This window comes from Henckelia pumila, chromosome 4, assembly GCF_033568475.1.
Source record: "Henckelia pumila isolate YLH828 chromosome 4, ASM3356847v2, whole genome shotgun sequence".
NCBI classification, from domain to species: Eukaryota; Viridiplantae; Streptophyta; class Magnoliopsida; order Lamiales; family Gesneriaceae; genus Henckelia; species Henckelia pumila.
In genome coordinates, this window is record NC_133123.1 from 36822992 (window position 1) to 36846109 (window position 23118).

The 23118-nt window shown below is 34.0% G+C and overlaps 2 protein-coding genes across 2 annotated transcripts; one reads left to right on the forward strand and one right to left on the reverse strand.

Moving 5' to 3' along the window:
- Positions 1-2369: 2369 nt before the first annotated feature.
- LOC140863408 (nucleobase-ascorbate transporter 11) lies at positions 2370-10552 on the forward strand. The gene is made up of 10 exons (XM_073266816.1): positions 2370-3490; positions 4379-4476; positions 4565-4735; positions 5299-5399; positions 5769-5904; positions 6007-6057; positions 6253-6540; positions 9001-9235; positions 9506-9786; positions 9980-10552. The coding sequence occupies exons 1-10, from the start codon at positions 2827-2829 to the stop codon at positions 10202-10204; spliced, it is 2250 nt and encodes a 749-aa protein (XP_073122917.1). The 5' UTR covers positions 2370-2826; the 3' UTR covers positions 10205-10552.
- Positions 10553-13708: 3156 nt separating this feature from the next.
- LOC140865823 (AP2-like ethylene-responsive transcription factor AIL6) lies at positions 13709-19330 on the reverse strand. Its single transcript, XM_073270609.1, has 9 exons — positions 19189-19330; positions 18782-18998; positions 17936-18389; positions 17751-17833; positions 15360-15448; positions 14944-15017; positions 14794-14844; positions 14638-14714; positions 13709-14336 (listed from the first exon to the last, which is right to left on the reverse strand). Exons 2-9 carry the CDS (start codon positions 18942-18944, stop codon positions 13921-13923), a joined length of 1407 nt encoding a protein of 468 aa, XP_073126710.1. The 5' UTR covers positions 18945-18998; positions 19189-19330; the 3' UTR covers positions 13709-13920.
- Between the last annotated feature and the right edge of the window lie 3788 nt (positions 19331-23118).

Consider the following 23118-nt stretch of genomic DNA (forward strand, 5'->3'; position numbering starts at 1 on the left):
GATAATATGATAATAATGCTACAAAATGAAACTTACAGACTAACAAGACTGGTGAAGAATAAAAAAAAAACTAGTATATTGATGCACGCGATATGTGTTTGTATATTATTTTTTTTATTAATGTGATATAAAAATTATCGAGAAATTAAATTGAAATTATAAAAATTATCGAGAGACTAAAATGAGATTTAAAATATTGAAATTTTAAAAAAAAATAGAGAAAAGGCAATTTTTGTAAAATAAAAGATGGTATTTAAGGGAGAAATTTTTTATATATAGGAAAAGATATTTGTGGCCTCCAATCAGCAATCTGCATATTTTGAGAAAATTATAAACAAAATATCCACCCTTGCTTTTTTAAAATATTTTTTATAAAATAACTAAGTGACCTAAATTAAATAAATAAAATCTAATTTATTTTTATCACATATTTTCATCGAACCGTTAATTAATGAATTTTGCTCCATTGTCTCGACTTTTGATTTTGTATGATTTGTATTAATAACTTATTTTTGTTTTTACTTGCTGGTTATTTATTTTTTCAGACAACAATGTGAAGTCTTGAAAAAATCACATAATACCCTTGAAAAAGTTTTCATATATAAACTTCAAATGTCTCGTTTAGGTAGTATTTGAAAGAGTTTATGAGAGCTTCTTTTTCGCAAAATTTTGAATTTTATGAAGAAAAAGTTGAAAAATGCTTCCCAAAAACTCTATCAAATTTGACTAAAAATTAACATAGGTCATACACGTATTCTTCTTCTTCTTCTTCTTCTTCTCTTTTTTTTTTTTTTACTGTAATGGATGGTGAAGGATAGCTTTCTAAATGTGACATCTTTACCATTAATTCCTGTAATGATTGAAACTTCACTTGTAAAAAAAGATGTGATATCTCACCTAATCAATTTTATATTTGTTTTAATCACCAAATTTCGTCTTTTAAAATTTACTTTTTACTTTATGTTTTTTCTGTCAAGCTCTAATGAGTAAGATCTCTTCGCATAATAATTTTTTTATGCTTGATAATAAACAACTTGACCACTTCTATATGAAAAAATTAATTAATCTAACCTAAAAAAAATTTACGGTTTGAGGTCTTTAATTGTCCCCCAGTGATAACTTTTTTTATAAAAATAATATCTCATATATATTATATGTAATTATATATATATATTTTTTGTGTGTTTTGTGTCAATAGATTTATGTCTCCATTTTTCGTTCATATATATTATTTACTTAATTACAAAGAAATTATATATATGGAATCCGTTCAATGCTTGATGTGAACTGATCGTTTGCATCCATCATTCCTAAAGTTTGGTTACCTTGTTCAAAGATTTTTAACCAGATGGTGCACATATACATAGTGGGAAACAAAATTAAACGAGTCAATTCGCGAGGTTTTTTAAATCAATCGATGAGATACACACAAAAAAACATACAAAATCATTATTAGGATCATCATATTTGTCGACCATCGATGAATTGATGAGGTTTCTATGTTATATGATTTAAAATATTTGAGTTATATTATAATTATTATTCATACTAGCAACCGTGGCACTTGATTTTTACTTGTTCGGCAATTCAATTATTTGGGAGAAAACGTAAAAAATTATAATTATAATTGAGAAAAAATGTGAGTTTTTAAAAAGTATAGAAAATTTGTAAGAATTTATTTGGATAATTTAATAAAAACGAATAGTGGAATTTGAAAAATAAGATAATGATGATACAATAGTCATTTGAGATATAAATTAAAAAAAATATGTGTTAAATTTAAGAATAAAATGAAAAAAAAATTGGTGTGATTTGATTTGACATACCAAAAATAGTTAATATAATACTCTCATTTATTATAATATAGTATATATAGTATAGATTTTGTAAAATGGTAAATGTTTGATCATATTCTATAGTTTAAAAGATGTGGTGTTATTTTATTTGTGAGCTATTCTTTTATGGAGTTTTTGAATGGCAAATATTTATATCGATCAAGTGTGAGATAAATATTATAATCCTTGACAAAAACATGAAAAATTAATAAACCAAAAAAAAAACTAAAACGATAATTTATCTAAATCTAATGTAGCTAATAGTTTTTTTTAAAAAATCATAATGTTAAATAATTGATGATAAATTTTTTTTTTCATTTATACAATAAGGATAAAAAATTTATCGAAATCTACTCTAGCTAATTAGATTAAATTTTTTTTTTAGATAAGCTAATTAGATAACTTACATATCATAAGATTTGAAGAAATTTGAGACGTCACCCATGCAATATACGAATATACAATTTCATTTACACAATTTCAGTTTTTTAAAAACAATTCTCTTGCACACTTTACTTGAGCCTGCTGCTGCTGCAGCACACATGGGAATGGGAAAAAGAGTATACTTGACACCGACGAAAAAATAGTTGGATCTCATCTCCCTTCCACTGTTTCAACGGCCACTGACAATGCCATTTCCAGTAGATTTAACTTTAAACTCAAACTCAAACTCAAACTCAGTATCTACAGAACTACAAACAGTGGTTGCAATAGGATGCCGCTGAAAGTTTTCAGCTTGGTCACTCCCAATTTCCAAATCTCACTTCAATTCCCTTCGACACCAACCACCACCGATGACACTTCAAACTTCAGCATGACACCTTGAACTGACGTTTGTCTCCACACTTATGCTTCTAGCTTTACGTCACAGTTGAGGTCATTTGTTGAAGTGAGGGGAGACTGAATTGGATTGTTTGTTTGGGTTGTTTCTTGTAAATAGTTGGAACCCATTTGAGGGAAATCAGTATTGGAAGGTGGGTCGAGTTTGAAAATGGAAAATAGGGGCGAAGGGAGAAAGGGTGAGCAAAAGGGGCCAGTTATGCCACCCAAGATTGAGCCTTTTGTGCCCATACAAGGTCATGACCCGAGAGAGTTGAAATCTTGGGCTAAAAGGACGGGTTTTGTGTCAACTTTCTCGGGTGAGACTGAGAGAAGTATGGGCAGCAGGAAGGAATCGAATGGCAAGAAAAACTATGAGAATGTTGGTTTTGAACGAGGGCTTGATTTGGAGAAGGGTGTTCTTGAAAAGAATGGATCTGTATCACCCAAAATTGAGATTGATCCTATATTGGGGAGGACTAGGAACAGAGGGATTGAGATTGAACCAGTTTCGGGGAGTGGAGGTCGAAGGGTTGATGATTGGAATTCAGTGGTGAGAGGAGAAAATGAGACTCCGGGGAATAGGAAGGCTGAGTCTACTTTGGGGAGTACTAATGCGGCAAGGCTTGATGAGCATAAGGAGAATGCCAATGGTCCTGTGAATGTAAATGGGCATGGGACAAATAACCTGGTTGTGGAGCAAAAGAAAGATGACGGAAATTCAGGACAAGAAAATGTTACTAATGTGTATACGGATGGGGACGATCCAGGGGACGCAGGCGTATGGCATCTGCAGAAGAAAATGAAATGTGGACTGCGGGATAATCCTGGTTATGGTCGGTATTATATATTTATGTTTGATTGATGATTCGTGATTTGTCCTTGCTTAAACTTCGTTATGGAGTTTGGATATCTTGGATCTTTGATTGAATTTCCTTCTAACACCACAAAGTGCGAAAATGGAGAAGAAACGGTTGAAAAATCATTGATTTCATGAGATAGGAAATGAAATTTAATTTTTCGAAACAAATTCCATATTTGTCATGGAATGTAGTTTGCCATAGAATTCTTAAAATTTGTCTCTTTGAATGCTTTTAATATTGAGGTTGTGGAATTTCAATTTGCCGGAAGTTATGGAACCATAATATGTGGTCGCTAGGAAGCTTAGAATTGATCCACATTAATATTATCTCATATTCATTATTAGCAAATTTCCATTTTCTTCAAACTCCTGTATTGTAAAGAACAATTTTTTTTAATAAAAGGCATGTGCTATTTTGACGTGCATTTATGCATGAAGATTTACCTAGTTTCTATTGCAATGTGTTATCATGGGGTTGTTACTAAAAGAGTCAGACTAATGACGCATATAATCCTATGAAATTCTTGGAATGGTTGCTATGTGCCTATGTGGTTTATCTTGATCCGTCGAAACTATTTAACTTCTGAATCACAACCATGTAGCATCCAGTTACTCTGCCCGCAAACACTTCCAAGTTGAACCCTTTTTTTTTACTACCATAGGAAGTATCCACACAAGCAATATATCAGTTTAGGTACCGATCAAAAAATATATATATCAGTTCATGTGCTTGCTTTTCCTCCAACTTATCTTTGATTTATTTCAACATCGAAGATGATAATTCTACATGCTCAGAACGATCAGGCTTCATGTGAACTATCAAAAGTGTGATATTTACTCCAACCGCTCTTTTAAATTGCAGTGCCCCTTATTCTCTATGGTTTGCAACACTATTTATCTTTGGCCGGCTCTCTTATTTTCATTCCTGTTATCATTGTACCGGCAATGGGTGGTACTGATGTAAGCTTATGCTCTCTCCCTTTCTAAAATAAGTTCTCACTAGATAGGTATATATCCTAATTTCTTTGCCATTTTCGTGAAACGACAGAAGGATACTGCCACAGTAATTTCTACAATGTTGCTACTGTCTGGCATCACAACAATATTGCACACTTATTTTGGTACTCGGCTTCCATTGGTTCAAGGGAGTTCTTTTGTTTATTTGGCTCCTGCATTAGTGATATTGAATTCACGAGAGTTCCGAAATCTCAGTGAAAATGTAAGTACCTTCTACAGCAGCATTTGCAGTGGTGCGATTACATTCGATAGCACTGTGGAACACGTTTCTGCGCCTGTGAAGTGAATATCTGCTCAATAGTTGCAGCATGAAAAGTGCCTTCTGCACGGCGAAGTGAATGCGCTATTCAATTATGTTGCTTTTGCATCATCCTAAAGAACTGCAATTATTGTCATAACTCATAAGGCCTTTAGGCGAAATCCCTATCTACCGAAAGTATTTTCAATCACTCATATAGCAGCAAAAGGCTTTAACTTGTCAAGTGCTCTCAAATTTGGTTCGGCTACGTGATTTAGCAAGAGATGTAAAGCAGTTGCTCCAATAACAATTTCTAGACATTTTACATTCTGCTTATCCTTTAACAGAAAGATACATGAAGAATTTCGCTGACTGGTTACATTTATAAAATTGTTTGTAGGCAAACAGTTGCATGATATTATACTATGCTAAAATGTGTTTTTGTCAAAAGTTGGCAAATTTTCTCTTTCCTCACCTTTAGAGAAGTGATAAATGTGAATTATGAATTCCTTTTCTGTTGCCAACAGAGATTCAGGCACATTATGAGGGAATTACAAGGAGCTATAATCGTTGGTTCAATATTCCAGTGCATATTGGGTTTCAGTGGATTGGTGTCTCTACTCTTAAGGTAGTTTGGCATGGGTGCCTTTTAGATTTTTAGTTTCCTTGTTATTTGGGGAAAACACTTGAGCCATGGGTGGGAAGGACATTGTAGATCTCCATCAGAGTATGGTAACAATTGTTTTCAATGGTTGATATACTGATGTAAATGTAATCCGATTCACGGCCACTCGAGCTTTTTCCTCGATGCAGAAGAACTTGATTCTCTTGGATTTTTTAAATTGCTTTTCTTTCCTCATTCTTGAACTTCAACATGATCTTTACAGGATTATAGTTAACAACGCAAACATTGTCTCGTCAAAAAACTTAAATACTGCACCGATTAAGTTCAAAGAACTTGAATTTGAAAATCTGATTATTTGAACACAAATTGCAGGTATATAAACCCTATTGTGGTTGCGCCTACAATAGCTGCAGTGGGTTTAGCATTCTTTAGCTATGGCTTCCCTCAAGCAGCCGCCTGTGTGGAAATAAGTCTTCCGGAGATCCTATTGGTTCTTATTTTTGCCTTGGTAAGCATCTCTAAGCTGAATGTACATAAACAATATGGTCAGTCAAATGTAAATGGATCAGGATATGGTAAACTGAATATATTTTAATTTTTTTTCTTGCAGTACCTTAGAGGAATATCTGTATTCGGCCACAGATTTTTTCGCATATATGCGGTACGTACATTCGTATATATATTCCTGTTAGGGTATTTATGATGTCTTACTCTTGAGGCATCTCACGTTTCCTTATAAATTGGTGAAAGTGGATGTTGATAAACTTATTCTCTCTGTAGTGCATCAGAAGTTTGCTTAATTTTTTTCCATCATATTTTTCTTACAACATTTTTTTTTTTAAAATTATCATTGCAGGTTCCCCTAAGTGTTGTAATTATATGGGCTTATGCATTTTTTTTGACGGCCGGCGGGGCTTACAACTATAAAGGCTGTAGTCCTGATATACCGAGTTCCAATATCCTCAAAGATGCTTGTATTAAGCATGCATATACCATGAAGCACTGTAGGACAGATGTATCTGATGCAATGAGGACTGCTGCATGGGTCAGGATTCCATACCCTCTACAATGGGGTATTCCTATCTTCCGATTACGAACATCGATCATAATGATTGTCGTTTCACTTGTTGCATCAGTTGACTCGGTAAGTAACAATCTATCCATTCCAATCTGTCTATGAAATATCACCGTCACCTACCTAAAAGTTTGAATAAAAAGGCAAAATTTTACAGTCGTGAATTTACAACTTTATCCTTTTATTCTACTCTAGAGTAAAGCTAAATAAATATAGGGATATAAACGTAAAAATGATATATTTTAGTTGGCACAAGAGTAAAAATATAAAGATAAATATGATAGTAAACATTACTCACTAAGTCAACATTCAATACTTACTACATGCACATTAATTGCATATTGTTATTATATGCTTTTACTATTATTAGTTTAACATATTTTTTACAATTATTAATTTTGATACCAATAACTATTATTACTTAATAATTAATTAATTAGTTGTCTAACAATCTTTTATGTTCGATGGTTTTATAGTTTTTTTTTAACTGGTAGTGTTTATCCGGAATCTTTTAAATTTGTAAATCATTTCATTCACATAGCACATGGATAGTTTCAATCGCTAGAGCATTTATAATGGGTACTCAAATAAATTAATGAACGGTCCAGAACTAAATCATGATTATTAATTAAGGTCAATAATCTAAAAAGAAACTAGAATTTAAGTGAGAATACTATTTTTTTTTTTGACATAGAGAATTCTATTAATACTATTGTTTTGTCATTGGTTTTAAGCTCTCAAACTTTTTTTTATTAATTATGTTTGATTCAAAATTCAATATTTATTTGAGATTGTGTGGCTACTTGGTCGTTCAATCAACAACTAGCAAATTTTTGCACATAATCAGCGTACAAAATTAATTTTTGTGTGAAATATATTGAGTTTTAAGTAATTTTTGAAGTTTATATTTGAGTTTTTATGTTATTGAGTTGTATTTTGTTCAAAATAATAATAAAATTGTGAGGAGGTGGTATGTTGGGGAAAAAATATCGATACGCAACTAACATGCTCTTACTTTATAGATAATGCAGATATAGATATAGGTGAATAACAAAATCAATTTTAATAAAATTATAATAAATGTTAATACAAAATTAATAACAAATTTATAAAATTCTTATGTGTATTCACGTTGTATGATCTTTATTGAGTTGTATGATCTTTTGATAGCAGATCTATAACTGAGATTTGTTGATTAGTTTTTCAATTGTAAATATATAACTTTGCCCTTCAATTATAAATAAATGAACATAGACTAGATGAAGATTTAGGGGTATAAATGTAAACAATAAAATATTCATAAGAGCATAAATAGGAGAAAATTAGATTTAAAGATAAGTTTTTGGTTTTGATTTTACATGATTTATTCGCTTCGCAGTATTTTGACATTTATTTCATACAATGTTAAGGAGTTAGATTTTAAATTAAATTTAAGAAAATAAATTGAAAAGAAAATGTTTATAAATATTTTATAACTAATATGATCGACAAATTATGAACATATTATGTGTACTAACTTGTGACGCACGTGGCTCTTACTAGTATAAATAAATACACAGTTCATATAATCTAAAGTCAATAACAAAAATTATATAATAAGTTTTACGTAATGAAGCTTCTTAAATTTGTTTTGCTTTTCTGAACTGCAAGAGCTAGCTGAAATATTATTGAATTTGAAAGTTAAGAGTATCCTTGATTAGAGATTCTTGGATTCCCTAGTTTCATGAAATGTGCTTTGCTCTTGTAGAAGAAAAGAGCAATGTAAATGTTGGTGTTATCTTTCTCTGCTGTGAGAGTCACCTTTTTTAATGGTATCCTCAATGCCACTGAGGTTTTTTCTGCTGATAAATTCTCTAGGACAACAGAGAGTGTGTGTTTACTCAATATATACCAATGCAAATTAGCAGAATGCTTATCAGAATTGCCACATTTTTACTTGGAACAAATTTGGAGTGGGGAAAACCGCCACTCGCTCACTTGTTGAATTTATGAATGAGAACAAGTTGGTGAAAAACCAAAGTGCCGAAACTGAGTACTCATTACTATGTGGATGTAAAATATCCAGGAGAATCAGTCCTTTTTATTCAAATGAGGATACTTTTATGCTCTTCCATGCTCTAGCACTTGACACTCATGCATAATATGTCAATTGAATTTTGAACATTAGAAAGGTGCCTGAAGTTCTACAAATTGTTAAAAATGTATTTGCATTGGTTGGCTTTGGAGTTGTTATTTGCCAGCATAGAGAAGCTAATTTGTCCAAAAGAATGCTTCAAGAATTGTTAAGTCGACACACCCATGGACGCGTAAGTGCGTGGTTCAATGTACATCATGACAAAAAAATCCTGTAGGGAGCCATATTAGCGGTCTTTGATGCAATCATATTGAACTGTTTAAAAGTTTATGCACTTGCTTCATTCTAGATGCTTCTTGTGATTTGAGGATTTTCCTTGCTTTGAGAATTATATGGAGCTAAAAATTGAGTGCTGGTTCATAGCTTAACACTGATGCAAAAAAGGAACTGAACAGATTGGGACTTATCACACGGCATCCATTCGAGTAAACGCTGAGGCTCCTACACCTGGTGTTGTCAGCAGAGGAATTGGGTTAGAAGGTTTTTGCAGTGTATTGGCTGGCCTTTGGGGCTCAGGGACTGGGTCAACCACCTTAACAGAGAACGTGCATACCGTCGACATTACTAAGGTTGCAAACAGAAAGGTCGTGGAGATTGGAGCAATTTTCTTAATCCTTTTCTCATTTATAGGTACTAATACACTCAATCTACCTTCAGCTTTAGATACTCCAATGTGAAAGATTGTGCTTGTGAAAATTGTCTTGTCTTGTATAACAAAGGTAATCTATGTGCTTCTATCAGGGAGAATCATCTCATTTCTGTGAATTATCTCTTGATTACTTTTTACGTTGCCGATTCCACCCCTATGTCATTCCTAAACCCATGCATCAGAAAGCTATGGCCTGTGAGGGATTAATGATGCGGTCAAGGGACTAAAATTTGTGTCTTTGCATTTGATAGGTAAAGTGGGTGCTATTCTTGCTTCGATACCACAAGCTTTGGCTGCTGCTGTCCTGTGCTTCATATGGGCTCTGGTGGTGGCGTTAGGTCTCTCGGCGCTGCAATATACTCAAGCCACTAGTTTTAGAAACATCACAATTGTTGGTGTCTCCTTGTTCCTTGGTTTATCCATCCCAGCTTATTTTCAACAGTACCTTACGGAAACCAGTATGATTCTGCCCAGTTATCTCATCCCTTATTCAGCAGCTTCTGATGGACCAGTCCACAGCGGTAGTAAAGAAGTAAGCTATCAATCTATTGGTTTCTTTATTTTCACCTTTACGATCTATTTTCATATAAAATCGTTTTGGCTTGTAAAGGTGGAGTCCCAAAGGATCATAATTTACTATTTCGAATATAGCTAATTATTTGTTAGTAAATATGCTATAAGTACCTTCATATCTCTTACACAATAATTCGTCCCATTTCTTGTAGTTCGATTTTGCTGCCAATGCCCTCTTGTCTATGAACATGGTGGTGACATTCTTGATTGCATTTCTACTGGACAACACTGTCCCAGGTAGCCGACAGGAACGAGGAGTCTACATATGGTCGAACACAGAAAATGTAACGACGGATCCATCTTCACTTTCGGATTATGACCTCCCAAGTAAAGTTTCTCGCTGTTTCCGTTGGGCCAAATGTTTAGGTGTTCAGTGATATATGAGCTTGTTTCCGTTAGGCCAAATGTTTTAGGTGTTCAGTGATATATGCGCTTGTAGTATAGAATATGCTACATGGAAACTCTGGTGTTAGCAAAATATCATCTAGGTTATACCTAAGATTGTTAGAAAACAGTAAGTCCCCGCAAATTTTAAGTCATACCCCCGACTATTGGTCGTGGCATCTATGCTCTGTAATGGAGAGAACGCGGGTATACCCAGTTTTGTTGTATCATAGCCATTAATTTTATGTTCCGTGTCTTGTTTGTTATGTTAGCATTCGCTTGGATTATGACTTGTACAAATCCCATATTTGAAAGTATGAACTGATGTCAATATAATTTCAATCTTGTCACTACTTCTGCAAACATGTCTCTACTCTCTTTTGTGCAAGTAGATTTATTCTGGCTCATTCTGTACACTCTATTTTCAAGAACCTTCGTCTTTGTTGCGATATCGAGTCTGCTGAAACAGAAATCTTGTTGTGCTCGCATCCATAATTCCTTGCTGAAGTAGGATTCAAAGAATATGTGATCGAGACTGTTCATGATTACTCGTACAACGACGGAGGCAACAACTTTTATTAATCATCCGCTACTAGCCAGTCTGCATGCCCTTCTTTCCAAGTCCTCGATCTCTCTAATTGGAGATGTTGAAATGAAATATTCAATTAGCCATTAGACCTCTGTTTTTAGACAAACTCCTTATTTCAATGCTGCAATGCTCCACAACCATGTATGTATCTGATTTGATATCTTGTTCATTTTACATCCAAGATCCCTTCAAGCCATCGACTTCTGCCATGTTATTTCATCAAGATCTTCAATAGGTTTAAGTTACCATGTATAATTTGGTTAAGTCGATGCCACCCACAGGGTAGTGCCCCGTGGGTGGCGTGGTTAGTTCGATCCTACCCCATGGGCATTATCACATGGGGTAGGTGAAACTCTTTCATTGGTTTAAATTATGAAGGTCCCACATTAATTATATGGGCCCCGCATAATTTGACCAATCATGTGTTTCCATTTATCACATGGGGTAAAATGGATTGTTCGGTCCTACCCCCATGGGGTAGGTGGCAGCATGTGAGTGGTCCATTCATGTGGGCTCCACATCAATTGACGTGGGGCCCACATGAATTGGCCAATCACATGCCTACACGTATTCCATGGGGTAGAGTCGAACGAACCGGGTAAAACACATGGGGTAGGATGAAATTTTCCGAGTGGCGTGGCAAATTTTGATTGGTTAAAATCAGTGGGTCTCACGTGGAACCCACTAATTTTAACCAATCATGAGGTTACACATCCTGCAGGCGGCATGAACAAAACCAAATTGATTCGAGAAGTGTTTGGGAGGCTTTTGTTTATTTTAAAGTGCTTTTTTTTTTTAGATATTATTTTCAACGGGATGAGAATCAAAAGTATGAAGAGTTCGGAAATAAAAAGTTTAAAGCTAATGACAGATAAAGTTTGAATGTTTAGAGAAAAAATGTTTACATATATAACATTTATCTTTTATAATTATCTAAACTTTGTTACTCACGCTGTCGACAATATATTTATATAATTATTTTGAATATTTTGTATCAAAATTAATTTATCTTTTTATACTATGAATGTTTGAAAATTTATATAGGATTAATACAAATAAATAAATAAAGAAATTTGTATAAATTGACAAAATATGTAAAATAAAATAATGGAAATGAAAATTATAAAGAAATGTAAATATTTTTTTAAAAATAAGTGTGTGTAATAAAATATGATTGGAGTGGAATTTATGAATTTCATTCGAAACACTTAAAAAATCATATATAAATAAAATGTAACATTTTAAAAAATCTCCAAAAAAAATATTTATAAAAATTAAAAACCTTAACAATTCCTCGCCTTTGTAACTTTTTTTTAATTAGTGGAGGGGATTGTTACAATTGGGACTCAAACTCAAAACCTCGTATTATTTGAGACTTTAATGTCAGATGAACTATACGTCATCAACACTCCCGTTTGTAACTTACTATATGATTTTCGGTAGATAACCCCAATCTTAGTTTACTGTAAGAAAACGACAAGATTACTGCCCCTTTAATTACACTGTAATAATTATTCACCTCCGTAACTAAAGTAATAATTCCTCACCTCGTTTCATTGATTGCATCTTTGATAGGACCAGTTGTTTCAAAATGTAATAAACCAGTCAATTAAAATAAATAAGAAATAAAAAACATAAAATTCATTTTGATACACGAATTATTAATAAAATAGCATATTGTTACATACACTATTGTAAAAATTATTTAATTGGTACATGATTAAGATAAAAGATCAATTTTACCTTTTAATAAAATTGTTTTTAAGTCCAATTATTTTTAAAAAATTTAATTAAATTCACACTATTCTTATTTTATTGATTAAAATTAAAAAATTATATTTATTTAAAAATTATAATAAATAAGTATCTCATTATTTTTCAAATATATGTATATTATACTCATCATAAATTATTTAATCAAATACAATAAAATTTCGAAACATTAATAAATATTCAATAAAATAGTATTTTTTTTCTATTCATATTATTGTATTATTTAGAAACAAAATATGAAAATTATATATTAATAAAATCACATTCAATAACTCAATATAAATATATATATAATGACATAAATATTTTTTATTTATATTTAAATTCAAGCATGATTTAAAAAAACGCAAATTTACCAAAAATATTTCAATCAAGTGCAATTTTAGGTAATCAAAATTACACAATCGGGACAACGAGGGAGATTTTTTTATGAGACATTTTTTTCATTATTTTACAACTTTAATATTCAATTCTTTCTGATCAAAATACCAAATTTGAAAAACTAAAGAGTGATGTTTCAACAATTTTAAAACAGTATGTCCGGTATTGATAACATATATATTTATTTTATCTTATCTCGATCAAAATATTAAAAGATTTTTTTGTTGTATAATTTGAGTTAGATAATCATTTATGCTAATATAATTTTAAATAAATGTAATATTTTAAAATTTATTAAATAAAATAAAATTGAAAATAAAATTATACACATAATTGATTTTAATAATAGAAGTTGGAAAAACAATTTTGAAAGATAAACTTGACTTTTTAATTTAATCGTATATAAATTATAAACTATTTTCAATAGTTTGTACTATTTCCAGAACAAGATTCTAATGTTTTGATGAGAAATAAAAAAGAAATACCGAAAATTCGAGTGACTGAAGCTACTTTCGAAGTAACAGAACAAAAAGAAAAGCAGAGTCGAAAAGAGGTATCAAGATGAATTTTACTCGGAAAGTAAAATATCAGCACATTTTAATCATCAATCAATCCATACGTGCCATTTTTCGCAAAACCCGTGCTGCTAATTTGCTAACATATATTTCGAAAATGACCATAAAATTATAACTATACATTATAATCCAGTGAGTAAAAGAGGTCGACAACATGAGAATTCATTACAAACCTGAATGTTAATCCACCAAATTTTGATTAATTATATATATATAATCAGCTTCCGGGAATGAAAAACCACATGAAAACTAATCCAACCTGATGCAGTATCATTCCCACCCCACCATGATCATCAAAACCTATTCATAAAGCTTTTAACATGTCAAAATGAAGGTCGTGATTCGACTAACTCGACTCAGCGGCCGACGAGTTAATGGAATAAACGTCGAGTCAGAAATATGGGTGATGAGGCCAGTCGTAGTACTCTGCCGGTGCCAGAGTAGGTATCAGAGATATGGTCGCCACGGAGTCGGAGGCATTCGGATAAGCAAAGTGATGGAAGAGATTGTGATGATCATATGGTGTGGTTAAGGTGTTGAAAGGCACTTCACAGGGGGCACTGGTAGGAGGGAAACTAAGGCTGTTCGCCAATGGGGCTTGGAGGGCGGAGCTCGGTGCTGCGAGTGGGAGCCGTTCTTCGCCTTCAAGAGAGAGTTTTAACCTCTTTGCAGTCCCGCCGACCGGGAGAGAGCTGTTACCGATAGCTTCAGTGTCATAACGGCTCATCTCAAAATTGGTTACTGCATTCGCACCGCGAAATTTGATCGCAGCTATGTCATATGCCTCCGCTGCTTCCTCTTCAGTCGCTGCGATTGAGTGTAAGTTAGTCTCGACTAAACAAGGAGATCTCGAAAACATCAGAGGTGGGGGCAGAGACGAAACAAGATACTTCAAGAAAATTACGCATGAAAGTTCAAGATTTTTCAGCCTTAATCTGATGCTGGTTCGACCCCTGGCATTAGATGGCTCATCTTTTCAAAGAATTTCAACTCAAATATTACCATGCATCAACAGATTTTTTAATTTGTTTTCTACTTGCACGCAACAGTTACTAAATCGATCGACTAGGACTTAGGGAAAGTAAGTGCAGGAAATATGGCACAGTACCAAATGTTCCGAGATACAAATCTTTGTTCCCAGCGACACGACCAATCCTTGCTTGCCATCGACCTTGCTGATGATGCCTGCATTTAAGAATTTTGAAACTTGAGTGTAAAAATAACAGAGAGGATAATTAAATAAATTCACTTTGATGGTTCAAACCTCGTCACACCCCGATAGATTGATGCACCTCGTGAGAAACCGCTACTTTTCCTAAACAGAACAGAGACAGGTTAATGAAAAGTGTTATCATCTTTCTTGGCTAATTAGTATAATAATTCTAAATTCCACGATATTTGATGCCACACAAACCTTCTAAGTGAGGCAATGAATTCTTGTTTAGTAACATGCTTCATTTCCTCCAACTCTCTGGAGTAGCTTGAGATCTGTTAGGAAAACAGAAATCACGCATATTCAAAGACAACGGAATACACAAGCGCGTAATGCACAGATAGCACTATCTCCTACTAAACTCAATACTTGAGCTCGATGGAGAGGTCAATTCAAGCTCTTAATAGGCTTGCATCACTCTTCTGGAGCTTGAATCACATTTATTATTTTCAGCTGATGTTATCAAGATTACTGCTAGATGCAACTCTTTCATGAACTTGACCTCGAGTAGTTCAATGAGTAATGAGCTTGGTAATACAAACTAGAGTCGAGCTTTAACCGAGCAGTGACCCCATTCACATCTAATCAGCATTTACTCGAAAAACTAAGTATATTACCGGGAAGTTGGTGGTAGCGGTAGAGTCCCAGTACTTGAGTGCAGCCAAATCATATGCTCTTGCAGCCTTTTCTTCCTTGTCATAACCACCTGGTTGTATCCATGAGATTTCACAATAAGATTATCATGCTACAAACAAATTAACATGAACATAAAATAGGATAAGTTAGGAGAGCGTCACAAGACATTACTTACCCAAGTAAACTGCGGATTTTTGTTCGAAAATGATACCAATTCATGCGAAAGATTAGAGTTCGTTAGAATATAAAATAGACAAAAATACAAAAATAAATACAACAGTTGTACGTCCAAGAGGCTCGGAGTAAGAAAGCCACGTGGCAGTCTGTTTTCCTCGAATTTTTTTGAAAAACGCAATAGAGTTATAACGTAACTAATACAAGTCATCAATCAATTCGTTAGGTTACTGAAAACTAGTATGAAGTACGTGCAATGCATGCAGAATAAACAACAGAAGTTACAATTTACATCGTCAAAAACTTTGTCCCTCCATTCAGTCTTTTACAGTTGAAAAAAATAAATCACTTTTATGAAGCTAAATTACCTGAATAATCCACTCAGTATTAAATATTAATGACACGTGAATTCTAATCTAAGATACTCAGGCAGTGTTTGGAAGAACTTTTATAAAGCACTTTTCAGCTTCTCATTAACAAAATTTCATAAAATTGCAAAATTTTGTTAATGAAAAGCTGAAAAGTGCTTCCTACAAGCTCTCTCAAACACTACCTCAACCTCCTTTCTCTCATTCTCACATGTTAAGGGTTTTGTGTATGCTATATCGGGATAACTGGCTTCTCATGCGACGACGACAAAGGTAGACCCTTTTACCCAATACATGAAATTAAATGAGCTTCCCATCTAATATATATAAAGTGTCCATTTGATCCAAAGGTTTATAGATTGGGTGCTACTCACCCAGTGTATGATAGGAGAAATAACATAATAGGTGATCATGTCCCTCTACTCTAAAAAATCAAAATATTATATAGGAAAAAAACCAATAATTTTAATTTATAAAAAGATCATCTTGTAAATCCTTAACTTTAAGAGAGTCCTTAAATTTTTAGTACAGAAATTATATACCAAAATATATAATTGCGGACGTGATAACCAATTCTAAATTTCTAATCACAAAAAATGAAAAGAAAGAAAGAAACCACTAGATATCCTTCAAATTTTTAGCTTCTGCAATATTATACACACAACACTGTGTGTGCTGACTACATATTAATATAAATTAAAAATAATATATAAAAGTAAATAATTTTTTTATAAGAAAAAAGGGTGTGAATTAGTTCCAGAAAATAAGGTGGGCAGGTGATATAATATTTGATGTGAGATATGCTGGATGGTGACATGGTCAAACCTTTAATTTGGGACATCAAAAGGAAAAGACGATAAAGTTAAAGCAAAATCTGATAAAAATTCAGAAATTCAGGTGATAGACTTCAGACTAGCTAGCTGCATATTTGTGGTATGTGCTCAGATCACTAGATGCTTTAAAATCCAACTTTTTTTCCCTAACACAACTCCATTATATTCAATTATAAATTTTCTAGCTCCCTGAAAGGTTAAATGGAGTAGATGAACATAGAATAGATTAACGATGCGACCAATAATCAGAAGTTCGATCAATATTAGTCAAGAGTTTGATCAATGCAATTAATATTTTCTCGGACGAACCTCTAGTATAGAATTCGTACGTCCAATGCGGTCTAACTAGCGTGGAATGCATATGATGCACCAAATAATAGACGGTTGCGAACTCCAACATCAGTTAAAAAATTAAATATTTTCTGATTCCAAATTATATAATACTATGATATAGTTAATAAAGTGCAATGTTTTAGCAATAAAATAATTAACCAAAAAAAAAAAAACGAAGTTTGCACCAATATCAAATTCAAAACAATGAAAAATAAAAAAAAAATCTATATCAAATTATCGATCAATATTCAGTGGATAAATTTAGAATTTTCTATTTTAAAAAAAAAATTGGTCACAAAATAAAAGTAAATTTCATTTTCAACTAGTAAATGGCGGCCAAACCGATTAAAGAATGAAATATTGTTGCAGAAAACTAAGTACAAGTTTGTACATTTTTTCATTCTCTCAATCAATCATCAATCAATAAGAGAAAGAAATTTTTTTTATTTTTATTTTATTTCTTGAAAATGAAATTAAAGGCTTCTGCTTTATCGTCCTCACCACCTGAAAGCAGACATTTCTTTAGCAAATGCAAATTAAATGTCCCTTTCTCCGTAATTTTTCTGTCTTTTTTTATTTAAATTTTATTTTATTGTTTTACAATCCCAAAAATAAAAAAAATAAAAAAAAATTGAATATTTTTCAAGAAAACTCGAAATTGTACCTTGTCGCCCTTTCCTGGCTTGGCCTTCCTTTCTGCAGCTGTTATCCCACAGATGCGCCTCGTATCTCCCAGTCCATCGATGTCTACACCAAATTTAATTCACATTTCGCAGAATTCCCATGCATGTAATTGTTGATTCAAAGATTCAAACAAAAAATCAAGAAATTATAACTATATATATATACTTGGTGACGCCTCTGTAAATGGATGTTCTTTGACCAAAAGTTTCGCCGATTTTCTTGCAACTCTCGGGGTTGACAACAATGGCTCCTTCGCCGTTCTTCTCGAATTCCGGCTCCACCGGCGACTGAGTCTGCCCCGTGAACGCCGAGTCATCCACCTCCGAGCTCGAGTTCGTCTTCTGCAGATCTTGCTTCTCTCCATTGCTGAAGTCGGCGGAGGCGGCACCGCTTCCGGTCAGGTGGTGGTCATAGATGTGTGTCAAGGACGAGTCTTGATCAGTCCCGGCAGAGTCGCCGCCGGAGAAAAAGTCCTCCAACTTAGGCGACGGCGGCGGCGGCTGCATGGTTTGGTGCACTTGCGATAAGTCCAACCAAGTGGTGAAAATGGAGGAATCGGTCTCGTAAATCTGATGGTTTTTGAACATGGTTTGGGGTTTATAATTTCTGGGCTGCCACCCTGAAAAACAGTAATCTGAGGTGTAATTTGCGATCCAAGAAAGAACTCAAAAAGATTCAGGGTGAAAATTAATAGAATCTAAATTTACAATAAATGATGAACGGAAAACCAAAAGCAGAGAGTCGAGGTTTGTGATATGTAATCTCTTGTACAGAAAAATGGATGCAATATTAATGTAATATAGAGATATGCATTCTCTTGTCTTTTCTGACGTTTTTCAAACTTGTTTTGCTCAGCAAATGGAGACGACACCAAGGCCTTAATTTGTGCAAATCTTCAACCAATTTGCCCAAGCCATTCCGGAAAGGTCCAAAAAAGCTGAATACATACACATATATATCTCATCTCTGTGTGTGTGCGTGTGTAAATGTCTAAATATATTTTTTTTTTACCATAGGGATAAAGATTAATATCTGGAAAAGGATAGTAAAGCTGGCGAGAATCAGCCATGGAAGAAGCTTGAAATGGTTCCATTTTCAAGGCGGATTCGAGCTGGGATTCCATTGGAGCAGATGACAGCGAGAATGAAAGCCAGTTTGTGCTTTCTCCTGCCATTAATTATTTTCTTGATTCCTCAAATAACATACAAATTCCACTCCAAAACGCCAACTGCATGAGAGAAATTAAACAAGAGCCGTTAAGAATCACAAACTAGATATTTTCTTTAACATAATAAAGAGGAACGAACTGAAGAAATCCAGTCATAGTCAGTAATTAATAATCCCCCATTTCAAAGAAAATTATATAATGGATCATAACAATGAGAAGCACAAAACATATAGTATAACAAAAAACTTACTTGAAGCTGAATATAATAAACAGAAGAATTTGCTAGCTGATCTTTTCACATCATATATACTAGTGGTGTATATATTATTAGAGAAGAAAATGAAAGAAAACTGAAAAGGGAAAAGAAAGCTTGTCAATAAACAGTAGAGAAGAGAAACAGTGGCGGCGGATGGAGAGAGAGAGGCGGTGGGTTCTATCTGCCATTCGGCGTCAAACCTCGAGTCGACTAAGCAAAGTTTTTTTTTTTTATTTTTTTTGTATTTTTTATTTTATTTTCATCTTAATTAATATATATTTTGGAGGTTTATTATATAGTAATAAAATATACACATGCATATTAACAGTGAAATAGGGGGTGACTTTTTCGGCGGCAAAAGAAACTTGTCTGCGGAGGTTGCGAGCATTCGGGCCGACGGCGGCGCGACGTAGCCACTATTTATTCTGCTGAACCAGTTCACTGATTAAAATTTTTGTTTTATGCAGTTAAATGATGGAGAATTAAAAGTAAGTAATTGTTGTGAAAAAGTAAAAATTTACGATAAAAAGTAAATATTTCAAAACTTAAAATATATCAAAATTTTACACTTTATAATATTATTCTCTCAACTCAATTGTTCATCACAAATGAAGACTTATTTATAGATCCACATTTGAGATTAGTCCAAAAATTAATACATCATCATCTACATCATCGCGCACTAATTTTCCACATTTTACAACTCAATATTCAATATTCAATATTCAACATAATAATAATAATATATTTTTCAACACTCCCCCTTGTGATGATGATCGTGATATGATGACTGTCTTCATTACGTGTTTTATACTGCCTCGTTAAAAACCTTACTAAGAAAAACCCAGTGGGATAAAAATCATAGTAAGGAAAAAAGAGTGCAGCCACATAAACTCTCCCTCATGTTAACATGAGTGATTCTTCACATATTCCGTAGATTGCGCATCCCAATGTTGTATATATGCTTTCTGAATATCGTCGTGGGAAGTGCCTTTGTGAAGAGATCTGATGAGTTCTCACTTGATTGAATGTAACAGATATCAATATCTTTATTCTTCTTAAGCTATTGAGTGTAGGGAATTTTGGGGGGGATATGTTTGGTTCTGTCACTTTTGATATATCCTTCTTTCATTTGAGCAACACATGCAGCATTATCTTCATATAGTGTCACAGGCTTCTTGTAAGGCCCTGAAATTAATTTTTCGTGATTAACATAATTGATTATTAATTATTTTGGAGAGTCATTGAGCCGGGATTGAATCGAATTAAATTGAGAGTTTCAGGGACCGGAATGCACAAGTTGGATTTTAGATATTATCTAATGCAAGTTGTATTCACCATCACTTCACATCACATCACTCATTTTCCTCTCCTTCCTCCCTCTCCATCCGTGCGTACCGAACAGGAAGCCATGGCCATCGACTTTTTGAGCTTTTCCTTCCCCTGATTTGCACGATCCGACCGTCAGATTTTGATTCCGAGTTGAGTTTCACGATCACCGCAACGAAGGCTTCGTTCTGACGTAAGTTTTGCTATGATCCTCGAACTTTGATTTTTGTTGGGTTGTCAGAATTTGATAATCTTCGAGTATGTTGTTATTGAGTTAGCTTAGATCGTGTATTCGAAGTCGGTTCGAAAAAAGAACGAAGTTTGGATTTTATATGATTTTTGAGGCATATTTCAAAAATGGGGTGTTGGATTTTGGTTGGATTTTGATTGATTTGTTGGTTGAGAAGTTGATATGGATGGTATAGAATGGTTTGATGATGTTGATGATTTTTGGTTTGACCGATTTTAGTCATTATGCCGTCGAAATCGAGTTTTGGTTTATCGATTGTTTGTTTGGTTCAATTCCGGGTTTGTTTGAGTTGTTGGATTGACACCGAATCCGTATAATCTTCATTTTCAGATTTGGATTGGAGTTTCGGGTTTGGATCGAACTTGAGAGTTGATCGAATTGAGAATCGAAGACGGTATATTGATTGAGTTTTCTTTGTTTCGATTTGTGGTGATTCGATTGATTATTTATTTGAGTTCGTTGTTATTTTCATATTTGAATCCTCGGCGGACTTGAAAGGTAAAAGACGACATTGACTTGAATGGGGTTGAATACTCGAGTTCGATTGATTCTCGTGCCCCGAAAATCACATACTGCATGTTAATTGCTTGTGCGAACTAATTGATTAATTGTTTACACTTGCATTCATATTGAGCCGATTATTCGATTCGTTTTGAAGATAGACGTTTTAGGGAGCTATATTGAAGTGGCTATGGATTTCGAATTTTTTCAAGTGCCAGAATACTTCTTATAGTTGCTCTGAAGTCTAGGGGTTGAGTTGAACGACATCCATCCCGAATGGGTGTGTCGGTGAGTTGTTGTGAAAACTTGGCCCCGGGATCCCAACCAAATACCGATTGATATTTCGATTATCTGATTTGATAGTCCCGAGTTTTTAAGTCATGCATACATTCATTCTCATTTTGAATTGTTATTGATTGATACTTTTCGTTATGAGATGTTTATCTGATATTGCATGTCTGTCTCTTTTACTTAGAAATTATATTTCTAACCGGTTTATCCGACTGTTGTCTTTGTTTGTATGTGTACTTGCCAACAGGAGGATCAGGAGCAGGACCGAGTCGTTTGGGTTAGCTCGGGGTGAGAATGATAGAAATGGGACACCGTGTGTCGTAGGGCTGTACCTTTTGGACTTGTACTTTTTTGATTAGTCGATCAGATTATGTCGTCGAACTTGTATTGTTAACCTCTTTTGTTGGTGTTTCAAGCTCATGATTTCATGTTTAAGCTTTGATTTGAAACCTTGGTTGTTTGAAGTGTTGTTTTGAGCTTGTGGAGTGAATATTCTGGTCCAGGTTTCAGCAGCCCGAGGGGCATGCGCGGGCGCGCGACTTTGACGCGCGGGCGCGCCTCATTGTGCAGCAAAGGGATTTCTGCCTATGAGCGGGCGCGCGAGGATCCTCGCGCGGGCGCGCGTGGCCGGCAGAGTGTCATGCGCGGGCGCGCCTGAGGTTGGCGCGGGCGCGCGTGTTCTTTTAAAAATAAAAAATAAAAATTTTGATTCATTTTTCCGCGGCTCTTCGTGTTTGATTGTGTTTAATTAATCGAGATTAGTGGATTAGAAACGGGGTCTCACACTTCTTGTCTACTGTCAATCCACACGATGTTTGAATATGTTTGGTCATTGACTTTAACCATACACATTCACGACTTGGTTCATGTAATGCAATAATCTCGGCGTGATTTGATGAAGTTGTTACGAGTGTTTGTTTCTGTGAACTCCAAGAAATTGCGGTGCCTCCATGAGTAAATACATATCCGATTTGGGAACGTGCCTTATGTGGATCAGATAAATATTCAGCATCAGCATAACCAATGATACTTTGATTGGTGTCTTTTGAGTACAAAAGTCTCAAATCTGTCGTTCCTCGTAGATAACGGAATATATGTTTAATTCCGTTCCAGTGCCTCTTTGTTGGATATGAACTGAATCTTTCCAATAAATTTACAGCAAAAGATATATCAGGTCTAGTGCAATTTGCAATATACATAAGGGCACCAATGTCATTTAGATATGGTACTTCTGGACCAAGAATAACTTCATCATCTTCACATGGACGGAATGAATCCTTTTCTATGTTTAATGATCTTACAACCACTGGAGTACTGAATGGATTTGATTTATCCATATTAAAACGTTTAAGGATCTTTTTTGTATAATTTTTCTGGTGAACAAAAATTCCACATTCTTTTTGTTCGATTTGCAAACCCAGACAATACTTGGTTTTTCCAAGATCCTTCATTTTGAATTCTTCCTTCAAGTACATCATAAATTCTTGAATTTATTTATTCGTTTCAATGATGTTTAAATCATCAACATATACAACAATAATTACACAACCGGA